The sequence below is a fragment of the Mugil cephalus genome, chromosome 11 (genome assembly GCF_022458985.1).
Source record: "Mugil cephalus isolate CIBA_MC_2020 chromosome 11, CIBA_Mcephalus_1.1, whole genome shotgun sequence".
NCBI lineage: Eukaryota > Metazoa > Chordata > Actinopteri > Mugiliformes > Mugilidae > Mugil > Mugil cephalus.
The window spans coordinates 19422994-19435876 of NC_061780.1; the positions used below are offsets into that span (position 1 = coordinate 19422994).

The window sequence follows — 12883 nt, forward strand, 5'->3', positions numbered from 1 at the left end:
ACAAGTAGTTATCTTGGTTTAATGGTTGGTAGTCTTCAATCTGTGTCATAAATTCTGCATATTTGGTATTCAAATGGACACTCATAACTTTTTGGACTATAAGCAACAAGAAAAGTAAAAAAAAAAAAAAAAAAAAATAGAAATTACACATCAAATTTAAATTTGTTACTCTATAACAATATTGTGGCTTTTGTATTCTCACCTATCCTTTAGAATTAGAGAAATATAAACAGCTCAAGTAAAGTGTTGAATGGTTCAGTCCTGTCTTAACACAACCCAGATATTTAGCCTCACATTAAATACGCAGTTACAGTACTAGGCTATCAAAATATATTCTGAGAAGTAGCCCCTCCCCCCAGCAAAAAAAAAAAAAAAAAAAAAAAAGTTTACAGTTTCATAAATTAGCACCACGTCTTCCGGAAGAAGCACCGATATAATTATGTGCACAACAATGAAACCACATTTCACTGCTTTGCAAGAACAAAGAAAAGGACCATGAGACTCAAAACTCAGAAAAGGAAAATCTATCAGGATCCATAAGGAGCCTTTCTCTAGTTAGACAGAAATACTCTTATTTAAAAAAGGTAGTTGTAAAAAAACAAACAAAGTTCTAGATATACATAATGCAAAATGCCAGCTTGATCAATTAAAATGTTTTTCAAAAGAGTTTTTTCAAAACCTCTGCATGGTTCATTTGCAAACAAAAGTTACATCAATTTCCAGGGTCTTTTGCCGAAGCCAATGCATTCTTGTTTTTGTTTTTTTGTTTTTTTTTCAGAGGTGGAGAACACTTGTCTGTCCACACTAAGTCACTAACAGACCGGGTCTTATAAATGCACGCTGTTCAACGTTGTATCGGGTCAAATGTTAGTTGTTTTTGAAGAGTCAAAAGAGAGACTGAAGATTGGAATCAAAAATACATACATTTTACATGTTTTTCCTCTGTTTTTTTTTTTTTCTTTTTTTAGCAAATAAATTAGAAAAAGGTGAAGAGCCATAGTTCTCTTGATGTGTCGACCAGTGCCTGGCGTTATCAACGCTGAGTCTGCACGGCTGCGTGTGAACTGTGCATTTGTGTTGATAAGTGTGGCAGGAATCACTGGGAGGCAAAGCAGGAAGAGGAGAGGCAGTCGTCGGCCCCCTGGCCTGGTTTGTAAGAGTAGACTGGGAGTCTTTTTGACAGAGGGTGGTCTGAGGGATAGTGGGTCCGGTGTTGTGTGGCGTTGTCTTAGGTTTTGTGGCACTCACTCGAGTCCCCGTGGACCCAGAAGCAGATCTGAGCATATTTGGCAGGTGTTATCCTGACCGCCACGTTGTAATCCTGCTGCATCCCATCCCCATTTACATCCACCCACTGGTGACCAGAGAAGATCCCAATGATCTTCCTCTTCCACTTCTTCTTGCCGGGCTCTTTGAGCCGGATGTAGACCCCAGAGCCGCTTGAGCCGGGTTTGGCATCGCAGTATTGGTACAGCAAATCATTGGATTCCTCAGACACGGAGCAGAAACGGTACACCAGGTTGCCAGGTCGGTCGTCGTCAAAGCCAGAGAAGTGGATCCTACCGGCAGGGAGCTTCTTGACAGAGGGGATGACGCCCAGATCCATGTACTTTACTTTTGGGGCCTTCTTCAGCTCCAGAACAGCGTAGTCATAATCGGCAGCCAGTCCCTCCGACACGCCTTTGAACCAACCCTTAGGAACCTGCGTCTGTTTGACTCTGGTCCACCTAAATGAAGGTTTCTCAGGTTCCGCACTTCGGCGACTCCGGCTCTTCCTACTTTTCCCTTTTCCTCTGCGATTCCCTTTCCCGCCAGTCTCCTCCTCCTCTTCCTGTTCTTCTTCTTGCTTACCTCTGTCTCCCTTTCTCCTTTTGCCCTTCCCTCGCCCTCCTCTTCCTTTGCCTCCTTTGCCTCTTCTGGACTTCTCCTTCAAAATGCCAACACGTAGCTTCTGAACTCCGTCTAGGTAATCCTTTCCGTCGTGGATGCAGTGCGCAGCGGTCAGCACGTGTTTGGGTGACACCAAAACCCCGGAGCATCCCGTGGAGATCTTCACAGAGGTGGAGAAGGGATATTTGGTCGAGAACTGCTTATCTGCGATGGTGAAGCGCGTATCTGTGCCGTACACCTCTCGTTTGTGGCGGGAGCTGGACGTGGTGTTTCTGGACCAGGTGGTCACTTCGTTGAGGCCCTGCACGGAAACTGAGGTATACGTGCGCGTGCCATTCTCGTAGACTGTCTCGTAGGACAGGAACTTCTCCAGGTCACCCAGAGAAGGGGAAGGGAGGCGGCGCTGACATTCGATCCCACAGGTCCCGTTCAGCTCTGGTTGAGGATGAGCTGAGAAGTTAGGGCTGCTTAGAGGCACAGTGCGTCTTTTCCTTACCAGAGGCACCTTCCACTGCGGCCAGGTGTACTCATCGTCCAACGTGTTCTGCTCACCGGAGACAGCCACCACCGCAAGCACCGTCATCGGGAGCAGCACACACAGGGGTATGGGGCCCATTGTTAAGTTGGGCCTGACTCTGAAATGTAAAGAACACAAGTAGAAATGATTCACCACTGATTTCAAACTCACAGTTATGACAGTGCAGTTTGTTTGCAACTGAATTGGTCACTTCCTGACTCTACTTCTCTTGCCTGGGAGCACCACCAAAAGGCTAACTTTCTCTGAGTTTAACAGCTATTCGATGAATTCCTGTTTCATAGTCCCTTTGGTACTTCTCTGACCCTGACTTTTCCTCTACTGCTTGGTAGCACCTACTATTGTATGGTTTCCTGTAAAAACAGAAACAGATATCCAGGGTGCCCAGCGGTTGAATCAGGAGGAACATTGGTCGGATCATCACGTTTCCCTCAGGATATATTTTAATCACCTAAACATTAAACTGCTATGGGCATCTATGCATCGTCATTATGAGCATAATATTGACAATAGCACTTCACTACACAGGAACTAGCATGGCTGTAGGCTCTTACTCTTTACTCTTTTGTAGGCTCTTACCAATTATATTGACAGTCAAGAGAATCAGTTAAAAATGTCCCTTTTACTTTTGTTTGTTCAGTTACTCTTGTTTTCCCGGTTCTCAAGATTCACTTCTATAAGTTATAAAACTAAGCATTTTACTATGATTCTTTTAAGTTAAAAAAAGTTGTATTCTGTATTGTGTTAGAGAGTGCTGTGATCTCTTTATACTTTAGGTGTGACCAGTGTGTGGGATGACTCTTATTTCACTGACATGTGAAGGTCCTGTTGAGGAAATATGCGCAGTCCCATTTATAGCCACAAAGAGGCAGTATAGTCCAGATTACTTGAGATATTTAACAGACCTCAGCAGAGTTTTTTTTTTCTCTCTTGGTGCACAACTCCTTCAAATACTTGCCAGACTGTTTGGTACCATGATTTCTTTTTGCAGTGGCAGCCTAAAATATTCTGAGCTCTTCAAACATGGCTCTCCAGCTGATACATTAGCTGTGTGGTTCTGAGGAGATTTATGTCCTCTGAGTCGTGCTGGAGGCTGCGGGCAGCAAGGAGGAGAAGATGAACCCTGATCCTCTGAATGAGCTGAGACGTTGGCTTGGAGGTTTGCCACAATGGTTAACCTTCTCCTCCAGTAATGACCATATCTGGTTTCCTTAGCTCCACTAGACTGCTTGCATGCACACGAATGGCATCAAACACAGAGGCTGTGCAGACTGCAGACAGTCTGCTGCTTCATGCTTCTACTGTACGACTGTGTGGCTGCCAATAATCCTGATAGCCCCGTAAAGAAAATTACAATCTGGGTGCATTCTAATAGATTCAACAGACCATCATTTAATGCAGAGGAGAGTTTAATTTCGTCAGCACGGCTGTGGTCACGAGAAAATAATTTGGATGCACTGCAGCTTGAGCGCAAATCCAGCAGTTAATTTTAAACAGGAGTCAGGAGTAAAATGCCACAATGATTGCACAGATACGGTCTGTTTCAGGAGGGTTAAATGGAGTGAGACATGCACAGCTGGAGGTCAAACCTTCAGGAGGACGGCGTTTGCCAGGGGCGTCCACACGGAGACACATTCCCTTTCAATTAGATGCAAGTGCAGTGTGAAAATGAGACACTGAGTGGTTTGGCAAAGGTCCCAGGAGACTCAGCTGAGAGGGAGTTACCTCATTGTATATATAGCATCAGCTGGGGACCATATCAGCCAAGCATCCTCCTAAACTCCACTTTGGGGCTGAAAGATTACCTGTTTTGGTTTGACTTTGTTGGTCAGTAAATGCACTGTCATCCATTTGAGCCTGACTTTTTGGCTTAAGTCAACGTCACGGCGTCCAATAAAATAAACCCAGCGGCCAACATCTAACAGCCTGCGACAGACGGCAATAAAGTACAAGCCCGCAAGAGCTGTAAAACAGTCTCAATAAATGAGAATACAAAAATGACCCGTCGTTCTCTGTGCAGCTTCACACTCCCACCTCCCAGGCTCCAGACATAACACAAATCCATGAGGAGACCCTGCAATTATTCAGCATAGAGTGGAAACTGATAGGCTGCCACGGTGGCTCTGGGTCTTAGGAGGCGCTCATTTCGATTATTTTCCGCTGCAGTCAGCTAAAGGAGAAGCTGTGCCCTCTTCATCCCTCACTGGAGATAGTCACAGGAGGGTGCTGGAGGCGCCTCGGGGCATAAAGTGACCAATGGGTGGCGCTATAGCGCAGTCATCAATGCCCAACGCTCGGTCTTTTGTCTAGTTCAACGGCATGTTTATTGAAAAGGGAGGATTTCAGTTATTTTCACCTATTTTCTCAACTTTAAACTTTATAACTTTAGCCTCTGAAGGCGGAATGAGCAGTGTGTGCTCCACAGTCAGTGTAAAAACATTGCAAGAACATTTAGAAAACATAACAGTGTCTTAGTATAGGGAAACTATTTTTAACAATTAACACAAGGAAAATAAAAAAAATTCCACAGATTTAAATATTCAGCAAAATGTGGAAAAAACATCTGTGATGCCACATCTGCGCCAGCTGTAGGCGGAAACAGAAGAGACGATGTGTAAGTTGATTCTAAACTATATTCAAAATCTGTGTGTGCAGTTAGATGACAGCGTCCAGTGATGATCATGATAATGAAAACGATTAAAAACTAATGTGTAAAAATAAGGATTTTTTTTTGCACAGTTGAAGCCACTTAAAGAAAATCATTAACAAAACTAAAGGAAAATCAAACGAGAAACAGATTAAATAAACTGTTAACAAGAAACAAAGGAGTGGAATAAAAATAAAACGTTTTCTCCTCATGTTTCCGTCTCGTAATAACAGAATGACAAAGGCTTCCTACCTGCTCGCATCCGATTGATGGATATGCCAAAATATCCGCAGCGTATTGTTTGTTTTCCCTGGAAATGTACAAATATGATCCCCCCCTAGAAAGCAAAGTGCATCCCAGAGCTCCTGGTATCAGCAGGGAGACGGCAGCCTTCTCCTCATTGCTTCTTCAAAGAGGCTGAGAGAAAGTCGCAGCCGGGACGCTCCGCTCGGGGTGCACTTGATGCTGAGGAGGGAGGGAGGGAGGACTGAGGGGGGAGGAAAAAAAAAATCTGTGAAGGACTTTTTTTTTCCACTTGTGACAAAAGCTGTTCACATATGGGTGGGACCAGACCAAGCGACTGAAGTCAGTGGTCTATTCAGCGGCGGTGGTATGAATCCCGCTGCAGGAGCAGGAGGAGGAGAAGGAGGAGGAGGAGGAGGAGGAGGAGGAGAAGCGGGGGAAATGAAACGCACCTCAGTCAGTGGGACTTTCAGCGGACTGTGAAGGAATTAGTTCCACCGGTCCCTACAATAGTTTCTGAGGCGTTTCCATTGAGGACCATGTGAGCCTCAACATCTGCAGCACTTTATTCTATAGGTCCGGTGACGGTGGGAAAACAAAACAAAACAAAACAAAACAAAACAAAACAAAACAATAAACTTGATTCTGTCTCTCAGTGACAGAAGAATCAGAAGAAATAGTCTATTTGTCAAAAATGACAAGTTTAAAATGACCTTTAGGGTTTTCCTCTTTACCACTGGGGTATGCTTTTATTTCAAGACAAAATATGTCTGATTGTTGATATATTTCTATCATTCTGTGCATCAAACCACTGTAACATGGCAACATTACATAGCTGCACCATAAGCTATATCTACATCAGCTAGTTGCCATAACACACATTTGTGCTGCCCGGAGATGCGGTGCGTCATAGTGACTTTGACTTTCCTTCTACTGCCCGGTAACCGCCACAAGTTTGACAGCTATACTGGATGGGTCACACTTGCCATGGATGCCCAAAGTCCCTGGAGGTTGAATCATAATGACCCTGGTGACCCATGTCGCCTACAACAGGCAGGTCTTCCTACAAAATGGACTAGCACAATGTTTGAACATCAGTGGTGTGCACATGATGAATCTTGAGTCGGAAGCTAAAATCTCCTGAGAACTACGGGTTGGATTGTCATCAAATTTGGGTCTTGTTCGCCATTTTGTTGGCAGATTTTCTTCAAGTGTCCAAAAAACAAAAACAAAAAAAGAACGAGGTACTGACCTGAACCCAAAATCCCGCCCTAACCTTCAGAAAGGCCCATGTCTATTCTCTGATAAGTCTTGAATTGTTTTGGAGGCACAAGGGTAGACCTACACAATGTTAGGAAGGTGCTTTTCATGTTATACCTGATTGTACATACATTAATATATATGTAGTATAATGTATATACATTACATTAGGTGTATATACTCTCTTCAATAGATTTGATGCCGACAGTCACTCTTCTGGCTGATGGACAGTGATGGGCCAACATCTGGAAGATGGACCTGCTGCCCCAGCTAAGCAGCAGCCTGCTCAGATAATGTTCTTTGTGTAAAGGGAGGAAAAAAAGGGGGGGGGGGGGGCTCTGGCTGATGAAGGAAGAATGCCACGGTAACTAGTTGAAGTATCAATGAGCCAAGAAAAGACATGGAAAATATGTCTGTAATGATGGAGAGAGGGAACGAGGGAGCGGGGGGAAGCGAGGGAGTGTGACAAAACACATCTGGCTCAAGAGGGAATGAGGAGTACTGCCTCATTTGGAAAAGAAACTAATATTTGAGCAATCTCCTCTGTCACTCACTTTGATGCAAAGCAGCCTCTACTGCAGTTTTACTGCTTCCAAGAGGCCGGTTGAAAAATTGCACCTGTTGCTCCTGAGCCCAGGTTAATAATCCAGACTGATGCTCATCCGTGTAGGTGGTAATGTGTCGCGTGCAGTCCCAGGTTCTCCTTCGGGCAAAGTGCGAAACACTGAAGCACACCTGCATTAAGAGATTAATAAGATTAAGCCACTGACCAATGAAAACATATTTCAAGGACTGAAAACTCATGGGAGGGCAGATCTGTTTTCAGTTTTAAGCATGCTCAGAGTATTAAACCAGAAAGAAGCCCACACACTGTGGAAAAACAGCGACAACACCCATTGCTTTTTGATGAGACTTTTTGAATTTTAAGATGGATTTCGGGTTGGCCACAATTGCTCCTCGACTGACAGAGGCCACTGCATCTAAACTATTTAGGTAATGGGCCGGGAGCAGCAGTGGTGTGATGAACGCTTTGTAATCATAGCAGGAAATCCTTTTCCCATCAAGTTAAAGAGCCTGCGATGAGACAACGAGGAACTGTGGAGCACACAGATGAATACTAAAATAATTAGAGACAAACAAATGATTTTCCCACTGAATTCAACTGCCAATTTTTATGTAACAAACCAATTTAATCTGTATCCAGAAAACGTTACAAATAATTGAGAGTTATTATTAAGATGCAAAATGCATGTTTTAACTAGCTTCAGCTGGGTTTGTTCAGTGAGAGGTTAGAAATGAAGCACGATAGTTAATATTCATAGGAACATGAAGTTTTAGGTGCGGCATGAGAGATGGGATTTCAGACTTTAGACACGTAGTTAAACGTTGGATCATGGGAATGCTTAAAGTCTAAAAACAACTGACCAAAATGTTTTACTTCTATTAAGACAACCGAACATGTCGATCAAAAGTGAACCTGATTATAAAGTGAAAATGCCACATGGAGTCTCACAGTGGCTGATGGCAGCTTTGCAGCTAACTGGTAAATTTGACATCAATCATGACTTAGTAAATAGTATGAGGTAAAGGCGGGGACACGGCTGTAAAATGTACACACTGGCATTAAATATTTGCTCAGCTAAAACATTCTTTGAGGCCAGGTGTTGGAACAGGTGTAAATGATACAAGCAAAGAAAAAAAACATGTCTGGTCTCTGTCAGGTTCACCAAACATGAATGAGTTTCGCTTACTAACATAACCACTGCGAGTTCAATTTATTGAGGAGACGTGAACTTGGCCGTGCAAGGTAATAGTTTGCTGGTTAGAATCTAAGGTGAATCTCATATGATGAAGGGAGACGGCGACAGGATCCCACATCAGGAGTCTAGACGCCAGTGATGGTGGAGAAGAACTAGTCCCTTAATGAACTTATGTTTAAGATTCATCAAAATGTTAATACATTGATCAGCCACAACATTATAACCACTAACATCTTGTGACAGTTTCTGCTGGGAAACCTTTGGACCTGGCATTCATGTGGATGTTACTTAGACATGTGGTACTCAGCTAGATCAAATCAAAAAAACATGAAAAACATCACAAGGTTTTGACCTGGCCTCAAAATTCACTAGATCCCAAACTGATCAGAAGCTCCATGTCCATTCTCTGACGAGTCACAGACCTATACAATATTAGGAAGGTGGTCATAATGTTATGCCCGATCATTGTTAGGCTCCCTGATCTGCTTTTGGAAAGTTTTGTTTGCAGAAATGTCCCAATCTTGAAGAGTATTACATCACAGTGTGGAGCGTAAATCGGCAACAACTGGTAATTTTAGACAAATTTAAATTAGATTAGAAATTGTTAACATCTGTCTATGAGCAGCACAACTCCCCGACAGAAAGACTCTGGTTACTGAAGCAAACGTGCACAAGCACTATACATAAGTACAGCTAAAGAAATTTGTTGAAGGCGTACAAAGAGTGATCAATGTTTTATAGACAGTAAATAGTAATACTTTTACATATTTTTGGAATGTTTTGCTGATAATACATTTGACCAGAGTTGTTGAGGTTATGATCGCAAGATGAAGCAAGCATATCACCAATTATATTACTTTACCCCAGCTGTCCCCTGGGTCCACTTTTGACCCATTTGAGTTTGTGCTTTAGAGAAACTTTATACAAATCTGTTTTTATGACTGCTTCCTGCATAACTATTCCTGTGTATCTGGCAACTTTCCCTGGAATCCACTCAACACCATAACAGGCTTTGACCAACTGGTATCATGATCCTGCCACGGAGCGTGGTAGCAAATGGTCCTGTTTTCAATTAAGTTCAAGGTCAGGGGTCACGAACGAGAAGCGAAACAACACCGACGGAGGGAGAGAGACCTGTGCTCCCGGGGCCCGTGCCTTCCAAATAGAAAAGCACTGAGTGATATTTCTGGTCGGGGCTGCGGGGTGTGTATAGAGGGGCTTTTGTGCCGGGCGTCACACCCTCATGAGAAGTGCTCCCTTTTGCGCCCTGCTCCAGCAGATGGATGCCTATTGGTGGAAGCTTGCTTTAAGGAATTTCATTAGTTGTGTTTTGGTGCACTGGATGAGACCTTAAAAACATTCGCAGCAGTAAAGCAGCAAAGGAGTACATAAAGGTTTGGGGAAATGGGCCCTCTGGGAAAATTTGATGGCACGTCCCTGTTCTGTTCTAAGTGATTTACTGATGAGAAGAGACACTTAAGATGGCAAAAAGCTTAATTTCCTACTGAAGCGCTTTCTCAAGTGACCTGCTGGCTCTTTATTGATGGAGTGTACTTTAAACTTAGCCTACTTCTCTGTACAGACCACACTAATAAACCAACTCAGAGGGCCGCGCTGACCCACAGTTCACTTCCACAGGTTTTATTTTGACAACTGAATGGTCTTTTAGCGCTGCTGCGCGCTAAACAGACCACCATTGATCTGATTGGATTCTCTGCCTCGCCGCCACTGCCTCACACACAAACATTAATACAGTGTGGATAGTAAAGATACATAAACAGTAATGGGACAGTTAGTTAAAGGTCTTGCTTAGATCCACATTCGGTTTATGAACTTTTTTTTTTTTTTAATGGCAAATATTTGGGTAAATGGTTAGCATGCCAGCTTTTAGAGAAGAGACTGTACATGATGAAAGGCTGACTGGGGTCACATGTGTTCCTTTGAATCTCATGTGGAAATGAACAGGCAGCCACAGTCCTGGACTTGAGAAAGGCAGGTCACAGAGGTGCCACCGCTGGAAGACGGGGCAACTTTTTCATACTGTTTTCATGCTGCATTTGAAGGTAAGAAAGAATGAGACATCGGAAAGCACGTCAACTGTACTGGATCTGTTTAGTCTACCTGCCAGCTCTCACCAGTCGTTGTGAACTGAGGGCAATGGGTCAAACTACTGGGTTTGCGATATATAGACAAACTGACAGACCAAAAAGCACAGAAGTCATTTTACTAATGAAAATTATGAATTACAATGAAGTTTATTGGTAGACAGGACATGAAAGAAATTGATGGAAAGATGAGGAGGGCCGGAGGAGATGGGATGAAAAGGGTGGAGGGGATGGGATGGAAAGGGTCGAGGAGAGGGTATGAAAAGGGTTGAAGGGACGGCATGAGAAGGAAATGGAAATCTTGGTCTGGGTATGCAGATTTGCAGTTGAAGACTGAGCTCGTCCTTTCAAACAGATCAGCATCTATGCCTTCCACACCATCTGTGAGTCTTTCTGTGTGTGTGGCCTCTTGTTTACACTGACTGCCCATAATGTCTTCCTGCAATAAAAACACAAAAATCACACCACATCACACACCGGCATCCACTCTCCGGTGGAAAAAAAAAAAAGGAGCAACAACTGGCCCGCAGGTAAGAAACAGAGCACTTTTTGCTTAGCTGTGGATAGTATTTGGACATTTGAGGTTTCACGCCATGATTGATGAGCTTGTAATTTGTCCTCTTGTACAGTAGTAGTTAGTTTAGCAGCCCCAAAGCGCATGAAGGAAAAGGCATTTAGGATCCAAGACTCCTTTGAAAAGGAGATCTAAAAATAGGAATGCTCTTTCACTGACCTCTGACACATCCAGAGATTTCCATCTCCAGCTACTGTGGTGTTTCACTATCTCTTAGATTCTCTCAGAAGATTTCAAGTGCACTCAAAACAACTTCAAGTAACAGCACTTTGCATTTTCCTCATCTGTCCCACTAGTGTCAAAGCACTGACTGGGAAATACGGGCTTGAAAAGAGGAACGCAAACCTCGCAAGCCCATCTCTTATCATGATGGTGCCGTGTACACACCAGGCAGTGTTGTGATTTATGCAGAGGTTTGCACAAGGCGTTTGCTGACATGAAATCCGATTCCTCCACTGTGCAATAATTTCAACACCCAACATATATTTTGTAGATTATACAGTAGATGGCCCATCAGCCGGGATCATCTGGCAACACTGGAGTAAGTGGAACTGACAATTCATGGTTGTCACTGAGCTGAGGGAAACAGTGTGTCTGCACTGAGGCTGAAGCTGTTTAGACGTGCTGAGACAAACAAGACGAAATGTGAAATTTATCCCTGACAGACCTCTTGTTTATAGTGGAGATTTGGGCAGAGGAGGTGTTTTCATTTCAAAGCAGACTGCCAGGACTGGAGACATCTGAGAGGAGGGAGGATTTGGGGAGAAAAGGTGGCTGCAGATGGAGCCTCTAGTAAGAAGAATAAGTCTCGTCAAACGTCACTATCTTGCTAGAGACACACAATATAAATATGCAAACAAATGCTCAAGTCTGGTATGATTTCATACAATAAGAATGAAGTGAGGAGGGCAGAAAAGGGCCTGTGTGTTTGCTTGTTGAAAGACAGAGAGACTCACATATTCTGCAGGGTCGGAAAGGTTACACAAACACACTGTGCGACTAGGTTAACACTCTAATCTGTGTCCTCTTTCCTGCAGAAGAAAGGGGGTTTTGTTGAAGTGCAATGATGACGCCTCTTTGGCTCATTCTGCCAAGAGGCATTTGGTGTGAGTGGAGAAGCTCTCCACTTTGGCTGGATCTTCCCTCGCTCACGTTCAATGCCATGTTCAGTTCTGTTTGGCAAACATCGACTTGCCTGTTGAGTTGCTTTTCTTTGGACTGCAGTCACGCTGAGTTCAGCGGCACACCTTTCTTTGTAAGTACAGTCATGATTAAAAAGGTCAAAACACAGTCACATGTTCATGCCTGCAAATAGAAACACAAACAGACTCTAGGCCAGAAAAGACAGATTTAGTTTATTTTACTTTAGTTTAGTTTATTATTTTTAATTAACATTATTAAAACCTGACTGAATGAAATATGAATAGATATAAATAGCTCTGTATGACCTAAGAAGCCTTGCTATTTACAATCTGCACAGTCTGGCTGAAGAAGCTAGGCTAGGCTAACTATCCTAGTTAGTTGCTAGCTTCTATTTGTGGAAGCTATAGCTAGAAATGCCAAAAATGGAAGGTAATACTGTAACAAGCCTACTTAGCTTTTGTACATGCAACAATTAACATGTGGAACTTTACACAGTTGTGTAAGAACATTCAACGCATGTTCCCAGTATGACTAAATTTATGTTCAATTAGGTGCTGATTTGTTTCACCTTCTGAAGCAAGTTAGCCAGGAGCTCTTCTGTGGAAGCTAGCTGGACAATGGTTCCATGCATGGCAGCTAGCAAGTAGGCTATGTACCTTCCTTGCCAGCCAGAAATGTTACCACAAAGACATAGCACTTTACGTTGCTAAGAATCTTAAGACATTT

General features: G+C 43.3%; 1 protein-coding gene across 1 annotated transcript; it reads right to left on the reverse strand.

Moving 5' to 3' along the window:
* Nucleotides 1–5570, reverse strand: prss35 (serine protease 35). The gene is made up of 2 exons (XM_047599504.1): nucleotides 5325–5570; nucleotides 1–2525 (listed from the first exon to the last, which is right to left on the reverse strand). The coding sequence occupies exon 2, from the start codon at nucleotides 2504–2506 to the stop codon at nucleotides 1229–1231; it is 1278 nt and encodes a 425-aa protein (XP_047455460.1). The 5' UTR covers nucleotides 2507–2525; nucleotides 5325–5570; the 3' UTR covers nucleotides 1–1228.
* Between the last annotated feature and the right edge of the window lie 7313 nt (nucleotides 5571–12883).